We start from the raw sequence: 18,330 nt of genomic DNA on the forward strand, positions 1-18,330 counted from the left end.
CGTCCTGCACTGCTGACATCCAGCCTCGACTGTCACAGACACAGGCTGAATGCAGCAGACAGCAGAGGTAATTACCGGTCATTTCCCACGGCCGGTAATGTGAACTCACTGCCGACCGTGGGAAATGCAGCGATCTGTCATCTATCTCTCTATCTATCCCTCTGTCTGTCTCTCTATCTATCCCTCTATCTATTCTTCTGTCTATCCACTATCAGAATTAAATGTATTTTTTTTTTTTTTTTCAATGTGCTTTATTGCATTGAATGCAATAAAGCACATCCCAACCCGCACGCGGCAAAACCGCGGCAATACCGCGGTAAAACCGCAGCAAACCGCGGCAAACCGCATGCGGTTTTCGGGTGCGGTTTCCCACGGTTTTTTACCGCGGGTGCGGTAATCTTTGAGGGCATGCGGAATTTTCTCAAGAAAATTCCATTTCCTAGTGCGCACAGAGCCTAACTCTACTTTCACAGATCCTTTTTGCTCTCAAGGATGTAAGCCCTGGGACTGCTACCCGACCTCTTCACTTGTCTGAGCATTTTGACTTATGTGCTTCTAGGTAACAACCTGTACGTTTTGAATTTTATAGTCCCATAGCCTTTTCCTTTATCTCTTCCCACTAATAGTGTATGATGGCCCTCCTAACAACACTGCACACTATGTCTTTTCCTCTTTTTAATAGAGGACCTCTGGTCTTCTGTGTCAGCCCCTCACCTAGCTGGCGCTGCCACCAGCCATACAGTACGCATAACGAGTACATAATACTCAGGCAAGATCACAGCCTGTTCCCTGCCTGTAGGTGTTACTCTATTGATCTCACATTTTATGGCATATTTAATTCTTTGTCTCTAATGTGACATACTTGTATTCCTTTTATCACAGTCGCCTAAAGCTCGCCATTGAGATAATTTTTGAACCTGTGAGTCCATGCCGACTCTTAAATAGGTATGTTCTATGTCTGCTATACCATGATAGTACACTTTCCGAACTTACACCTAGTCTAATCAACCTACAACCTAATAACGTCTCTCCTACGCTACAGGTAGAAAACATACTTGCTATCATCTTCCCAACCAATGTACTGGGACTCCTGCACATATTGGGTGAGCCTCTTGCTCTCTAAATTTTGTTACACTGACTCTTCCCTTATTGCGGTCCACAAATATATACACGGCATTCCCCCCCCTTATTATATTAATATTTATTCATTTATATAGCGCTATTAATTCCACAGCGTTTTACATACATTGGCAACACTGTCCCCATTGGGGCTCACAATCTAAGGTCCCTATCAGTATATTTTTGAATTGTGGGAGGAAACCGGAGAACCCGGAGGAAACCCACACAAACACGGGGAGAACATACAAACTCCTTGCAGATGGTGTCCTTGGTGGGATTTTGAACTGAGGACCCCAGCGCTGCAAGACTGCAGTGCTAACCACTGAGCCACCATGCTGCCCCACTTATTGAAACATACCTATTTGCATTGCTGGACGGGCTTGGGATTTTGACGTATGAGTCTATGTTGTATCCTCCTCATATGATTTACTTTGATATCGTATGCTACTGTTAATATTATATGCATTATTTGTCCATATTCTCACACTGATCTATGTTCTTTTGTTTCTTTCTTATATATGTAACCCTCTATTCAGATTGTCCAACCCGATGAAGGCCAATAGGCCGAAACGTTGTGTTCTGGCGGACTCTCTGTTATTATTCAGCACCTTTTTTCCACACCAATAAGGCTACTTTCACACTTGCGTTGGATGGCTTCCGTTGCTATCCGCAGCCTTGAGGAATTACGGTAACCGTTACAGGAAACCGTTATATTCCTCATAGACTTCTATTAGCTACGGATAGCAACGGATGGTCTTGCATTTCATCCGCCCAGCAGCGCATCAGTTGTTTTGACGCTGACCGTCAGTGAGCGTCGGGCGGATGGAACGCTGCATGTAGCGTTTTTCTGCGCTTGGCGGAGTGTCAAAAAAAACGCAACCTGCAGGATTCCGTCAGCGTCCGTTGTTTTTATAATGGACGCCTATGGTGGCGGATTCCGTTAGAATCCGTCATTTGACGGATTCCGTTAACGCATCTGTCTTTACACAACTGCACATGCTCAGATGTGTAAAGTCAAGGGAAAAAACCTATAACGGATTGCGTTATTTTGTACGATCCGTAGCATCTGTTGTGCCACTATATGCAACGCATCCGTTGCGTCACACAACGCAATGCTGTGGATCCCGTCCAACGCAAGTGTGAAACTAGCCTTAAGAATAAGCTGAAGTTTGAATAAACATGTGTCCGTAAATCCTTTTTGGGAAATTATACAGTGTATTAATACAGTAATTTTTCCTTTGTACTCCCCTTTTCTCCTGAGCACCTGATTAAGGCCCGTTTCACACGTCAGTGAAAAACACAGTTTTTCACTTGCGTGTAAAACACGCACATGTCCCTGCGTGTGCCGAAAATCACGGCACACGTGGGTTGTCTAAGTGCAATCCGGGCTCCGTTCTCCGTGGCCCGTGATTGCACTTAGAGATTCACTCACCTGCGCCCGCTCCCGCTGTCCATGGTGCTGATCGCTCCCGCGACGCAGCATCCGGCCGGCGGTGACCCCTGCAGGAGCTGCTTCTGGGTCGGCTGTGTCGCGCATAATGACTATGCGCGACAGTAATCAGCCGGCTTAGGCTAAGTTCACATTTCCGTTGTTTTGTATCAGTCACATGCGTCGCTTGACGCATGTGACTGATGCGCTGTTCAACGCTGTACAACGGATGACAAAGAACAGAATTCTTTGTCGGATTCCGTTGTGTGCGGGGGGCGGAGTTCGGGGGAGAGAGGAGCCGAGCGGGGCCGTGGCACTGAGGACGTCAGTGCCGCAGGGACTGCAGGACAGGTGAGTGTGTGTGTGTGTGTGTGTGTGTGTATACACACATGTTGAATGCGGGGGGCGGGGCCAGGCGCTGAGGATGTCAGTGGAAGTGCTGCGGTCTGCATGGCTGGGGACAGGTAGGTGTATGTGTGAGTGAGTGTGTGTATGTGCATGTATGTATGTATGTATGTGTGTGTGTGCACATGCAAAGTGCGGGAGGGGGTGGAGCCGAGCGGGGGGCGGGGCCAGACGAGGGTGTCAGTGGCAGTGCTTGTCTGCATGGCTGGGGACAGGTGTGTGTGTGTGTGTGTGTGTGTGTGTACATACATGTGCGGAGTGTGGGAGGGGGCGGGGCCGAGCGGGGAAGTGTCGGCCTCCCTGCACACGTAACCAGCCTAAATATCGGGTAACAGCAAAGCACCCGATGTTTACCTTCGTTACCCGATATTTACCTTGGTTACGGGCCTACACCGCTTAGCGCTGGCTCCTTGCACCGTAACCAGGGTAAATATCGGGTAACCAACCAAAGCTGGTGACGTGTGCAGGGAGCCAGAGAGCATGCGCAGCGAAATCCGACGGATCTCGCTGCTCAAAAAACGTTACATGCTGCGTTCGCCCCGCCCGGCGGTCAGTCGTTCCACGACTGATCAGTCGGGCGGAGGGTGCAACGCAGCATCATCAGTCACAATCTGCTGCTCATACAAGTCTATGGGAGCAACGGAATCCGCTAAACGGATTCCGTTGTTTACAAGAGCAGCGGATTGTGACTGATAGATTTTAGCGGAAATGTGAACTTAGCCTTAGACGCAGCAGGGAGAACGGGCTGCAGAGGACATCGCTGGATGCCGGGTGAGTTAAAATGTTTATTATTTTAAATGCACGTTTTTTTCTGGCATGTGTTTCACGGACCACACCACTGCGTGGTCCGTGGAACATCAGTGATGCCAGAAAAAAATGGACATGTCTCCGTGCAGCAATCACGCACACGCGGATACGCCGCACAGAGACACGTGCAGTGACAAATCACTGACGTGTGAGCAGACCCATTCATTATAATGGGTCTGCGTATGTCAGTGATTCTGGTACGTTTAAAAAAAAGCACAAACGTACCAGAATCACTGACGTGTGAAAGGGGCCTAAGGTGATGCTAGGTCTTCTTTTTCTAAGGCCCCCTTCACACGTCCGTGAAAAACACGCACGTGTGTTACGGGCCATTTTTCGGGTCCGTGTCCCGTTTTTGTGTCCGTTTTTATGGTCCGTGTGGCACCTGTGTGAATTGCGTATGCTAGCCGTGTTTGTGTGCAGAACGTCCGTGTGTGCGTGTGGAATTAACGTGTATGTGTACGTGTAATGTCCGTGTGTAATGTCCGTGTGTGTGATGCACAATGTCGTTTATAAATGTCGGCTGACAGCAGACAGAGTTGCGCGATGAGAATGAACTCGGGTGAACTTCACCCGACTTCATCCTCATACCGCGGCTCTGTCTGTGTCGAGTACTGATTAGCGGTCACCTGTGAAGGATTCACCGGTGACCGCTAATCCCCCGATTGACTGAAGTTTCCCCCCCTCTCTCATACTCACCGTTCCTCGATCTCCGGCGCAGCGCTGCACGGCATTCACACGGCTGCGGCGGCTTTTACTATTTTGAAAAAGCCGGCCGCTCATTAAACAATCTCCTATTCCCTGCTTTCCCCGCCCACCGGCGCCTATGATTGGTTACAGTGAGACACGCACCCACGCTGAGTGACAGGTGTCACACTGCACCCAATCACAGCAGCCGGTGGGCGTGTCTATACTGTGCAGTAAAATAAATAAATAAATAATTAAAAAAAAACGGCGTGCGGTTCCCCCCAATTTTAATGCCAGCCAGATAAAGCCATACGGCTGAAGGCTGGTATTCTCAGGATGGGGAGCTCCACGTTATGGGGAGCCCCCCACCCTAACAATATCAGTCAGCAGCCGCCCAGAATTGCTGCATACATTATATGCGACAGTTCTGGGGCTGTACCCGGCTCTTCCCGATTTGCCCTGGTGCCGTTGGCAAATCGGGGTAATAAGGAGTTAATGGCAGCCCATAGCTGCCAATAAGTCCTAGATTAATCATGTCAGGCGTCTATGAGACACCCTCCATGATTAATCTGTAAGTTACAGTAAAAAAACACACACACCCGAAAAAATCCTTTATTTGAAATAAAAAACACACACAAATTCCCTCATTACCAATTTATTAACCCCGACAAACCCTCCATGTCACCTCCATGCAGCAGAGCTGGACGCGACGCTGGAGGTCCGTGGAGTACGCCGGACATGGAGGGTTTGTCGGGGTTAATAAATTGGTAATGAGGGAATGTGTGTGTGTTTTTTATTTCAAATAAAGGATTTTTTCTGGTGTGTGTGTGTTTATTTACTGTAACTTACAGATTAATCATGGAGGGTGTCTCATAGACGCCTGACATGATTAATCTAGGACTTATTGGCAGCTATGGGCTGCCAATAACTCCTTATTACCCCGATTTGCCAACGGCACCAGGGCAAATCGGGAAGAGCCGGGTACAGCCCCAGAACTGTCGCATATAATGTATGCGGCAATTCTGGGCGGCTGCTGACTGATATTGTTAGGGTGGGGGGCTCCCCATAACGTGGAGCTCCCCATCCTGAGAATACCAGCCTTCAGCCGTATGGCTTTATCTGGCTGGTATTAAAATTGGGGGGAACCGCACGCCGTTTTTTTTTAATTATTTATTTATTTTACTGCACAGTATAGACACGCCCACCGGCTGCTGTGATTGGGTGCGGTGTGACACCTGTCACTCAGCGTGGGGGCGTGTCTCACTGTAACCAATCATAGGCGCCGGTGGGCGGGGAAAGCAGGGAATACGAGATTGTTTAATGGGCGGCCGGCTTTTTCAAAATAGTAAAAGTCGCCGCAGCAGTGTGAATGCCGTGCAGCGCCAGGGATCGGGGATCGGGGAACGGTAAGTATGAGAGAGGGGGGGAAACTGACCGACAGACTGTGAGAGAGGGACAGACAGACAGAGAGACCGACAGAGAGACTGACCGACGGACTCAGGGAGATTGACCGACATACACAGAAATAGAAAGAATAGCCGACATCACTAGAAATAAAAACACCAAACGGACACGGACTATAGGTATATGCATACGTGTTTACTAACGTGTGTGCACATACCCATAGACTTTCATTGTGTCCACGTGTGCGTGCTCCGTGCAGATAACGGACATGCATCCGTGCAAAACGCAAACACATACGGATCACGGACACGCACACACGGACATAATGAAATAACGGACGTGTGACCACAATCATAGATTAACATTGGTGCACGTTTGGCCGTGTCTCCGGTATATACGGAAACGGACCAAACACGCACGTGTTTCACGGACGTGTGAAGGGGGCCTAAAGCGGATAGACTGGCCTGCACGGGCTGACACGGAGCAATACAGCTCATGCCACCTCGCAAGCTCACGCTACTGCCTGCCTGACTGCTCGTCCTGCCTGTGACGTACGCAGCTCATTCCTCAGCTCTTCCTTTCTCTCACTGGCCATTTACGGCACTCCTTTACGAGCACGCCGGCTGAACTGTCAGACCATGGTCCCTTTAAACGAACAAGCATTTCATTCTAACCAATCAAAGCTGAGATTCATTTCTTAGATGTCAGCCAGTAAGTGACTTTTGGCAGCTGTCCAATTATAGTGAACGTCAGACTTCGGGTGGGCTGGGCAGGCACGTAACGAGGCCATGTCTCATCCAATCGCAAACTACTGCAGACAGAAGGCCGATAACAGATGGGATACTCGTCCAATCAGCGTGAGGTTGAGATGGGTGTATAAGAAGACACCGCGGATGGGGCGGTGCTTAGCGAGTTCTCTGGTTGTCAGTGTCATCGGTTTAGCTGTGCGGATTGCTCACTGTGACCTGCCCTGCACACTGACTGCACCGGCTTCACCTCGTTTTAATGGTCTGTCACGGTTTTTAACACTTTCTTTTAATTGAGCGGCTCTTGGTTTGCACACCCCGCCTTCCCCATCCGGACCTGTCACAGTCTCCGCGCACGGCTCCAGGAGAGAAGCAAGCAGTAGCCATGTCCTCTCAGCCAGCGGCCAACTCCGCGCGCTTCAACGTCCTCTCCCGGCAGCAGGTGCGCCGCCTGGATGCCATCCTCAGGGAAAGTGTGCCCATCCACGGGCGAGGGAACTTCCCAACTCTGTCCTGCCAGCCCCGGCACCTGGTGCAGGTAAGGCACGTGGCGCCGCTGTCTGTCGGGGAGACGGCCGCCGCCGCTCCCTCTGCGCACTGCTCGGCCCCTGTGGAGGTCGGCTCTGGAGGCCGGCAGCGTCGTCACACGTGCTGTAGGGGTCGCCACTCTCACTGCTCGGCCCCGTGGAAGTCGCTCTGGAGGCCGGCAGCATGCTGGAGGCCGGCAGTGTGGTCACACGTGCTGTAGGGGTCGCCACTCTCACTGCGCACTGCTCAGCCCCGTGGAAGTCGCTCTGGAGGCCGGCAGCATGCTGGAGGCCGGCAGTGTGGTCACACGTGCTGTAGGGGTCGCCACTCTCACTGCTCAGCCCCGTGGAAGTCGCTCTGGAGGCCGGCAGCATGCTGGAGGCCGGCAGTGTGGTCACACGTGCTGTAGGGGTCGCCACTCTCACTGCTCGGCCCCGTGGAAGTCGCTCTGGAGGCCGGCAGCATGCTGGAGGCTGGCAGTGTGGTCACACGTGCTGTAGGGGTCGCCACTCTCACTGCTCAGCCCCGTGGAAGTCGCTCTGGAGGCCGGCAGCATGCTGGAGCCCGGCAGTGTGGTCACACGTGCTGTAGGGGTCGCCACTCTCACTGCTCGGCCCCGTGGAAGTCGCTCTGGAGGCCGGCAGCATGCTGGAGGCCGGCAGTGTGGTCACACGTGCTGTAGGGGTCGCCACTCTCACTGCTCAGCCCCGTGGAAGTCGCTCTGGAGGCCGGCAGCATGCTGGAGCCCGGCAGTGTGGTCACACGTGCTGTAGGGGTCGCCACTCTCACTGCTCGGCCCCGTGGAAGTCGCTCTGGAGGCCGGCAGCATGCTGGAGGCTGGCAGTGTGGTCACACGTGCTGTAGGGGTCGCCACTCTCACTGCTCAGCCCCGTGGAAGTCGCTCTGGAGGCCGGCAGCATGCTGGAGCCCGGCAGTGTGGTCACACGTGCTGTAGGGGTCGCCACTCTCACTGCTCGGCCCCGTGGAAGTCGCTCTGGAGGCCGGCAGCATGCTGGAGCCCGGCAGTGTCGTCACACATGCTGTAGGGGTCGACACTCTCACTGCTCGGCCCCGTGGAAGTCGCTCTGGAGGCCGGCAGCATGCTGGAGGCCGGCAGTGTGGTCACACGTGCTGTAGGGGTCGCCACTCTCACTGCTCGGCCCCGTGGAAGTCGCTCTGGAGGCCGGCAGCATGCTGGAGCCCGGCAGTGTGGTCACACGTGCTGTAGGGGTCGCCACTCTCACTGCTCGGCCCCGTGGAAGTCGCTCTGGAGGCCGGCAGCATGCTGGAGGCCGGCAGTGTGGTCACACGTGCTGTAGGGGTCGCCACTCTCACTGCTCGGCCCCGTGGAAGTCGCTCTGGAGGCCGGCAGCATGCTGGAGGCCGGCAGTGTGGTCACACGTGCTGTAGGGGTCGCCACTCTCACTGCTCGGCCCCGTGGAAGTCGCTCTGGAGGCCGGCAGCATGCTGGAGCCCGGCAGTGTCGTCACACGTGCTGTAGGGGTCGCCACTCTCACTGCTCGGCCCCGTGGAAGTCGCTCTGGAGGCCGGCAGCATGCTGGAGGCCGGCAGTGTGGTCACACGTGCTGTAGGGGTCGCCACTCTCACTGCTCGGCCCCGTGGAAGTCGCTCTGGAGGCCGGCAGCATGCTGGAGCCCGGCAGTGTCGTCACACGTGCTGTAGGGGTCGCCACTCTCACTGCTCGGCCCCGTGGAAGTCGCTCTGGAGGCCGGCAGCATGCTGGAGGCCGGCTGTGTCGTAGAGGTCGCCCCTCGCGCACTGCTCGGCCCCTGTAGAGCTGCTGGCGGAGCGCCAGGTTGGGTGCTCTGCCGGGATGAATGTGCTGGCTCAGGAGCGGTTACACAAGTGCTGTGAGACCAGCACGGATTCCTATAAGCTGGGGAGTGGAACAGCTCAGCCTTCTGCTCAATGTAGTCTATTGTTTTCTGTTATCACCCAGCTCTAGCTGTCTGTAGCGACCACTATCCTATCTAGTGATGTAAGATCTTTCACTTTAGGGGTTTCCGTCGCCCGAAGTGCACCCATTAAAGACCTATAGCAAAATCAAGTGTGCCTAACTTGTTTTCACTCCCACCTGTTTTTTGTTTTCCCCTCTATCTGGTCTTGGCCAATGGGCTGTGGCTCATGGGGTCTTCTGGGGGTATCTTTAGGCTTTTCTGCATAACTGGCCTGTCACCACTCCCTCTGACCATAAAATCAGCACTAATAAAGGCCCATGTTTTTGGAATAAAATGGTCGATGTTGATAAAGACAATGCTCAAAAGCAGTGAGAATAGAAGCAAAGCAGAGACTGTCCTGGTGGCCGGTGATCTGTACCGCACCTTCCATCCAGCGGACACCGAATAATCCCAGTGCGGTCAGTGTCACCCAGGAACCGCATGGCTGTTTCTAGCTCATCGTCAGATGACTTGTGCTGTGGCTTGTTTCTGCCTGCCAGTCTCATCTTGATGAGCTGAGTTTGTAGTACTGGTTTATCCTGTAGCCACTCTGGACATGCTTCTCACTGAAAGCTGGTGGCTCCCGGGAGGAACAAAGTTAACGTTCTACCGTTAACTGCACTTAGTAAGACAACTGGACGGCATTGTAACGCCATTAACCTATAGACAAACCCTAGATCTGTGGGTTAGAGGTTGCTGATTTCTTTAACATTGATGGCCTATCCTTAGTTATCAATGTCCTGGTCATCAATGTCTGACACAAAACACTCCTGCCGATCATTTTTTCTCGGTGCCACCAGTAGCAGACGACCTCAAATGCTTAGTTCTGGAGCTGCTCCGTCTTCTAATAGTGGCCGGGTAGTGCACATATATCTGATGTGAATAGGAGCAGATGTGCAGTACCTAGCCACAGCCTCTGAGAAGTTGAGGCAACTCCGAAACTGCACATTTCTAGCCACCTGCTGCTAGCAGAGAACTACTCATTGTTGGTGTCAGACACCGGTCAATCAGACATTGATGACATATCCTAAGGATAGCCATCAATGTTATAATGGGCAAACCCTTTAATAGTGTTTGACATGACTGGTTCCCTTTAATGTTCAGCTCGGATGTTTAGGTTTTGAAATCCAAAAAAGTAAAGTTTATAATCAGCTTCTTGAGACAGCAGCTGAGGAGCAGATAATAGCTGGGGGTATTCATAGTTATGCCAATTCCAACAGGGGGAGGGGATAAGTATGATACAATTGACTTGCAAGACCTGTGGTGAGGTCATAGCCATGTGACCAGAAGGGGCAGGGTCTCAGCCACCAAAGCTGGTACTAGGAAGCAACACTTTTCTGTTGGCTAAGGCCCCACCCCTTCTGGTCACATGGGTATGACCTCAGGACAGGTCTTGCAAGTCAATGTAAATAATAGTAATATAATAATTAAAAAAAATATTATTTTATATAGCTCTCTTAATTCCACAGCACTTTACATACATTGGCAACACTGTCCCCATTGGGGCTCACAATCTAGAGTCCCTATCTGTATGTCTTTGGAGTGTGGGAGGAAATCTGAGTACCCGGAGGAAACCCATACAAACTCCTTGCAGATGGTGTCCTTGGTGGGATTTGAACCCGGGACCCTAGCGCTGCAGGACTGCAGTGCTAACCACTGAGCCACCGTGCCGCCCACGGGGGGGAGGTTATAACTATGATTACCCCACCCCCAAGCTATTATCTGATTCTCAGCTGCTGTGGATCCGTTGCAGATTGTGGTAAAACTGATGCAATGGATAATGTAAAAAAAAAAATAATAATTTTTTTGGTTTTGTTTTTTTTGCGCAAGATTGACTTACACCTCATCTGAGCATGGCTGGTTGAAAAGAACGGATCTGTCTCCAGAATCCGTCATGTGACTGATTGCGACGGATCCTGCGCCTATAGGCTTCCATTATAACAAACGACGGACGGCGACTGATCCGTCGCTGTAAGGTTTTTGGGGGTTTTTTTTGTTTTTTTATGCAGAGGAAAAAATGTTTGTGGACATCGACTGTTGCAACTTTTTTTTTTTTTTGACGGATCCATCGCATGACGGATGTAGCGTGAGGCCATCTGCCGCTAATACAAGTGAATGAGAAAAAACTGATCCAGCGCCGGATCCATTTTTTCTAGAAAACGAGTGATTGCGACTGGCAAAAAACTGATGTGTGAAAGAGGCCTTATGATTGAGAAATGTACATTCAATTCACAGGCAACAGCTATGGTGGACATTTCTGCAGTGAGCATGCCAACTGCACGCTCCCTCAAAGTTTGCAACATCTGTGGCATTGTGCTGTGATTAAACTGCAGATTTTAGTGTCCATTTTTTGTTGCCAGCCTAAGGCTACTTTCACACATCAGTTTTCTGCATTCAGGCACAATCTTTTTTTTTTTTTTTTTTTTTTTTTTTTTTTTCCCCTGATCCAACGGATCCGGCAAAAAATGTAAAAACCGTATCCACCGCATCCGTTTTAATGGATCTGTTATGCCGGATGCATAAAAAAACACGGATCCGGTGGATCCGTTTTGCATCAGTTTTGTCCTTTCTTTTTCTTTTTTTTTTTTTTTTGCTGGATCAGTTATTCAAAACATTGGAGCATGCGCAGTTTACAAAAACTGATCCGCCAGCCGCATCCGTAGGCTTCCATTGTAAAACGCGCCGTATCGGCGCGATGCGTTTTTTTTTGCCGGACAAAAAAGTTACAAGATACGTTGCATTACGGCCGCCGCTTTAATTTTGCCGCATCCGGAAAAAAAACGGATGCAAAGCCATCAGGCACAATACGGTAACCATGCAAATCTATGGGGATAAAACGGATGCGGTACCGGATCCGTTTTACCCTTTTTTTTTTTTTCCGGATTGTGCCTGATGGAAAAAACCTGATGTGTGAAAGTAGCCTAAGGCACACATGTGAAATAATCATGCTAACTAATCAGCATTTTGCTATGCCACACCTTTGAGGTGGATATTATTAATAATAATATAATATTACTACGCCAACATATTCCGCAGCGCTTTACAATTCAGAGGGAACGTGTACAGACAATGAGTACAAAATAACAAAATTAAGATAAAAGGAGTAGTGAGGGCCCTGCTCGTAAGCTTAGCCTATGAAGAAATAGGGCAGGCACAAAAGTTGAATGGGGGGAGAAAAGCTTGTTATATGTGGTCCAGGAATCAATTTAATAGGGGATTCAAAACCAGCTGCATGAACCAGTCATCGGCCAGAATTTATACAGGTACAGGGGACAAGAATTGGAAATCTATCTATCTATCATTATATATTTTTTTTTTTTTTTTTTTTTTTTTTAAAGGAAGGGCAAAAAGGGACTAGATTGGATCAGGGCAGTGGATGTATTATCTTGGCAAAGAAGTGCTCACTAACAGATTTGTGAATAATATTTGAAAGAAAAAGGTCTTTTGTGTACATGGAAAGTCTTGGGGAACATGCCCACAATCCAGACAAGCTGATCTAGGCGCAGAGTGTCCTGTCCTGTGCGGCTGCGAGTGCTCTCCGAAGAAGACCAAAGTGTTCCATGCCCATGATCAGGATTTTGGCTGCGCAGACTTTCGCTGTGTTCTCCCTGCGGAGAATGCTCTAGTCTCCGTAGCATAAATTGACACGCAGCTTGGAAAGCCACGCCACGTGTCACTTTACACTGCAGAGAAAAGAAGCCCAGTGGGTATGAGATTTCTATAAATCCCATCCATGGTGCTTCTACTGTACAACGCAGTGTGAACACACTGCATCCAAAATTCTATTACTGATTGTGGGTGCTCACCCTTAGGTCTTTTAGTTCAGCTCATGAAAGATAGGTTTTATTTTTGTATGTCAATCAATATTTGAATTGTGGAACACAAATTTGGCTGAAATAGATTGTCGGCACTATGTTGCGTTTGCAGGGCCCCCTAAGATATCTAAACAGCTGAAACTTTCCACAAGTGACCACATTTTGGAAATTAGACCCCTTAAGGATTTTATCTAGGGGTGCAGTGAACATTTTGAACCCACAAGTCCTTCACCGAATTTGATAACCTTAGGTTGTCATATTGAAAATATTATTTTTTTTTTTTTTTTAAACAATGTTGATTTAGCACCATATTTCTCACGCTTTCAAGAGGCGACACCAAAACGTGGACTTCAGTTTATCCAATTTCTTATGACCTCTGTTAGGACAAACTGGAGGGCTCTGAACAGAAGGAGCACCATTTTGAATTTTGGAAAAGTTGAAATAAATGTTGGGCACCATGTCACGTTTGCGGGGCCCCCTAAGGTACCTATACAACAGAAGCCCTCCACAAGTGACTCCATTTTGGAAACTAGCCCCCTCAAGGATTTTATTCAGGAGTATAGTGAGCATTTTGAACCCACAGGTACTTCCAAAAATGTTACTGTAATGCCAAATTTTTCACTATGTACCCATAATCCGGCAATACTGCGTTTAGGACACAGTGCCTGCCCTCCTGCGAGGATGAGAGTGATGTCTACATGGGAATGCAGCTGCCGTGCCCACGATGTGGGCTGCTGCGGACTTTAGCTCTATCCCCGTGGAGAACACTCGTCTCCACAGCATAAATTGACATGCTGCCGCCGGTTAGTTTACACTGTGGAGAAAAAAAATCCCAGTGGGCAGGAGATCTCTATAATCAAAATCACTGTGCTTGTACTGCACAACACAGCGTTCTGGAGACAGCAAAAACACACAGCATCCAAAACACTGCAAACTTTAATCGTGGGCACACAGCCTAAAAACAGCCTAAAAGGCTAGGATAGATGTCAAATACATATAATGGCACAACTAGAGAACTAGACATGGGGACTCTGCCTTGCAGCATGGGTATTAGGCACCAGGTCACCTGCCCTGCTGGTGCACTCACTGCGGCGCTGGTCAGCAGGCGGCATCGCATCGTTTGAAGCGTCATATAAGTTATAGGGACCCACTGAGAGGTTCGCTGTGACGTGGCAGTGGACTTCAGTCAGTCTGATCAGAATGTTAAACCAAGAAACTTTTATTCATGTATTTAATTTTTGCCTAGCGGCATTAGATAAAAGTGTGATTTTTGGAGGTGCGGTTCATGTCTAATTCTCCAGTTGTGCTATCTAACTTACTCCCCTACATATTATACACTTGCACCCTTTAGTGACTTTCATGTGGCACTATAGGGCGTTAAACCTTGTATTTCTCTAGTCCCTTCCACGACAGCATGGGAGGTTGTCTCTCCACTCCCTAATTGGGACAGGAAGTTCAAGAGGTTTAAAAGGACCCTCCCACCTCCCACAGCCAGTGTCTTTCCTGTCCCCATGGGGCATGGAGAGGTTTTGTTTTTCTCCTATGCTGTGGTGGCCGGCGAACTACAGTATATATTATATTTATTTTTTTTTTTTTTTCCTTCTTCCCCTGTTACCTTAAGCCGGACAGCATCGGTCGGGCCTTCACCGCTCCTCCCTTGCTGTTCCCTCACGCTGTGGGGGACCGCTGCTCCAGCCTTCCGGATCCTCCTGAGGGGTGATGCAGGCTGTTGAGCTCCCTGGCCGGCGTCCTCCCTGAGCCGCCGGCCGCTTCCCGCATGCACGCTGCCGGAGCGATCCGGAAGTGCTCCCTGGGGCGGGACTTCCGGTCTTGCGGACTTCCGGTCGAGCGCTTCCGGTTTGCGGAGGCAGCGTGGAGGCACGCCGACGGTGACACGGCCTGCCCAGGACCGGATGCGGGAGGCGGGGAACGTGCACCGTCACTGGGGGGGCAGGCCCTTTTGCATAAGGGCTGCCACGAAGACATCAGATCATGGTAAGCAACCGTGCTCCCTGTCATGTCTTCCGCTGCAGCTGCATCTGCAGAACCCAGTGTGCCCCCTGCTACTGTGAGTATGGAGGGGAATGGTCCCTCGGACATAGGTCTCATCAGATGATTTATGGCTCTATGGTCTGTGTTTTCTAGGAGGACAAGGCCACCAAGAAAACTGACAGAAATGAAAAATCAGAGAAGCCTGAGAAGTCAGAAAAAGCTGACAAGTCCGATAAGCCTGATAGACCTGACAGAGTGGAAAAAATTAAAAAATGTCCTATCTGTATAAAGAAGCTCCCTGCAGTATGGGATAAAAAGCTTTGCCAGCAATGTACAGACCAGATTATTAGGGCCGAACAACCATCTCTGATAGATGAGTTGCGGTCCATGATGAAACAGGAGATTAGGGCCTCTCTGGCCTCCCTTCCTGCTCCTGGCCCTGCTCCTGGACCCTCTCCTCCAAAAAAGAGGAGACTCCAGTCGACCCCATCTGATCAGGAGGACGCTGATTCCACCTCTGAGGGTCCTGATGAAGGATTTCCATCTGGGGGGTCTGACCAGTCCTTTCTATTTCACTCAGAAGAGTTGGGGGATCTTATTGGGGCAGTTCGGAGCACTATGGGTTTAGAGGAAGTGCAGTCTCTTCCTTCAATCCAGGACGAAATGTTTGCTGGCCTGAAGTCAGTCAAACAGTTGGGATTCCCAGTTCATGCCAATGTTTTTGATATTGTCTCTCAGGAATGGGAATTTCCTTAGAGGCGGGTACGGAGTGACCTTAGACGCCGGTTTCCTCTGGAACCTTCGGGACTACATTGGGAGGTCCCAAGAGTAGACGTTCAGGTGGCTAGGGTAGCTAAGCAAACGGCTCTTCCCTTTTGAGGATACTTCCCAACTGAAGTATCAGATGGATAGGAAGGTAGAGGGCCTGATGAAGCGGTCCTGGGAGGCATCGTCTTCCTCTATTCAAGCCAACATTGCCTCCACCTGCGTATCCAGGTCCCTAATTAGGTGGTTAGACCAGTTGGAGGCTCATATTTCCCAAGGGACCCCTAGGGAGGAATTACTGGAATCCCTTCCCTTGCTTAGGAAGGCTACCTGTTTTCTGGCAGATACCTCGGTGGAATCTGTCCGCCTGGCAGCCAGGACCTCGGTGCTTTCTAACTCTGCCAGACGTGCCCTCTGGCTTAAGGCCTGGAGCGGAGACGTCACCTCCAAAATGAGGCTTTGTTCACTTCCGTTTAAAGGGGATTTAGTGTTTGGGCCTGCCCTGGATGATATCCTGGACAAGGCGACCGATCGTAAGGCCTTGCCCGATCCTAGACCTAACAGGAAGCGGTCCTTTCGTCCCTCGATGCCTCAGGCCTCCCAGCCCAGAGGGAAAGGGAAGGCTGGCAGGTGGAGCTATCCCAAAGGTAGAGGGAGAAACATCCTCATCCCTCCCCATCAGCAACGTCCTCAGCAGGACAAACAGTGACTCGGCCCGGGTGGGGGGAAGACGACTCTCAGCGTTTCTTCCCCAGTGGCAGTCCATAACCACTTGCCAATGGGTTCTGAAGATCATCTCGGACGGTCTTCTCATAGAATTCCTTTCCCCCCCTCTTCCGGGTCTCCGAGTCACTGCGCTGGCGTCACCGGGTTCACAGGCTCTGTTGTACACAAAGATTATAGAGCTAGTGCACTCGGGGGTCGTTTCCCCAGTCCCGAGTCAGGAAGAAGGGGTAGGACACTACTCCCGTCTCTTCCTGGTCAAGAAGCCATCCGGCGACGTCCGTATAATTATCAATTTAAAACGTCTAAACCGTCAGGTCAGGTACCGGCGGTTCAAGATGGAGTCAGTGAAATCAGCTATTCCCCTGATAGGTCTACACCATCAGATGGCCTCTATAGATCTGAAAGACGCCTACTTCCATGTACCCGTCCATCCGGGACACAGGCAATACCTCAGGTTTGCGGTGCTTCACGGGGAGGAAGTACTTCATTTCCAATTCAATGTACTCCCCTTCGGGATCTCCTCAGCTCCAAGGATCTTTTCCAAGATCATGGCAGAGGTGGTCGCCTTCATAAGATTGCAGGGTATCTGTCTGGTTCCATATTTGGACGACTTTCTTCTCATGGCTCCATCTGCTCCAACCCTCCGGAGCCATGTGGAAAGGTCTTTGGGAATCCTTCGGTCTCTGGGATGGATTCCCAATCTCAAAAAATCAGTTAACCCCCTCCTCCACTCGGCAGTTTCTCGGAGTGCTGCTGGACTCCGACAGACAGGCATCCTTTCTCCCAGAGGGCCACAGGATAGCTCTGTTAGCCAAAATATCAAAGCTTTGCAGGCAGGCTCGCCCGACGCTTCGAGCGGCTATGTCAGCTCTGGGTTCCATGACGTCCTGCATTCCTTCAGTCAGGTGGGCTCAGGCCCATTCTCGGTGTCTCCAGGATCATATCCTGGCACATTGGGACAGACTCCCGTCATCCCTAAACAGACGGTTTCGCCTCTCGGAGTCCGTCTCCTCATCCCTTTTCTGGTGGCTGAGTCCCGCCAACCTGCAGGTGGGGGTTGCCTGGACTCAGAAACCCCTGGTTACACTGACCACAGATGCCAGCCTACGAGGATGGGGGGCAATGGTGGCAAATTCCCCATTTCAAGGGGTCTGGAGTCCTTACGTCAGCTCCCAATCCTCCAACTACAGGGAGCTCAGGGCAGTCAGGGAAGCCCTCCTTGCGGCTCAGGACCTCGTCCGGGACTCTCACGTCCTGGTATATTCAGACAATGTCACAACAGTGGCACATCTCCGCCATCAGGGCAGTACACGCTCAGGCGCCCTGAAGTCAGTATCCTCCCGAATCTTTCAATGGGCAGAACACTCTCTGCTCTCCCTTTCTGCGGTCCATCTGAAGGGCTCCCTCAATCTTCAGGCGGATTTCCTGAGTCGTCGGGATGTTCATCCAGGGGAATGGAGCCTGGATCAGGCGGTGTTCTGCTCTCTAGTGGCAAGGTGGGGTGCACTAGAGGTGGACCTCTTTGCCTCGGCAGGGAATCGCAAGGTCGCAACATATTTCTCCCTGAACCCAAGGGACGAGGCGTTAGGGGTAGACGCTTTCTGCCACAGATGGTCCTTTCGCCTCGCTTACGCGTTCCCCCCTCTTCCTCTTCTCGCACGGGCCCTGAGGAAGATCAGAGACGAGGGGGTCCCAACCATACTGGTAGCCCCTCTGTGGCCCCGGAGGAGTTGGTACAGCCTGGTCATGACGCTAGGAATCGACGGCCCAGTCCTCTTAGGTTCGGACCCCAGCTTACTGTCACAGGGTCCGATTTTTCCATCCGGCTCCCCAGAAACTCAACTTGGCTGCCTGGCTTCTGAGGCCCGGGCACTGAAGGCCCAAGGGCTTTCTGACAAAGTTGTGGCTACACTACAGAAGAACCGTAAACCTGTGACTAATAGTATATACAA

The 18,330-nt window shown here is 50.9% G+C and overlaps 1 protein-coding gene across 1 annotated transcript in view; it reads left to right on the forward strand.

Moving 5' to 3' along the window:
- Positions 1-6,770: 6,770 nt before the first annotated feature.
- Positions 6,771-18,330, forward strand: part of TENT5B (terminal nucleotidyltransferase 5B) — a 67,062-nt gene continuing 55,502 nt past the window's right edge. The window contains exon 1 of the mRNA XM_075335899.1: positions 6,771-7,132. Coding sequence (XP_075192014.1) covers positions 6,980-7,132 — 153 coding nt within the window. The 5' untranslated portion in view covers positions 6,771-6,979. The remainder of the gene's footprint in view (positions 7,133-18,330) is intronic.

The sequence above is a fragment of the Anomaloglossus baeobatrachus genome, chromosome 2 (assembly GCF_048569485.1).
Source record: "Anomaloglossus baeobatrachus isolate aAnoBae1 chromosome 2, aAnoBae1.hap1, whole genome shotgun sequence".
NCBI lineage: Eukaryota > Metazoa > Chordata > Amphibia > Anura > Aromobatidae > Anomaloglossus > Anomaloglossus baeobatrachus.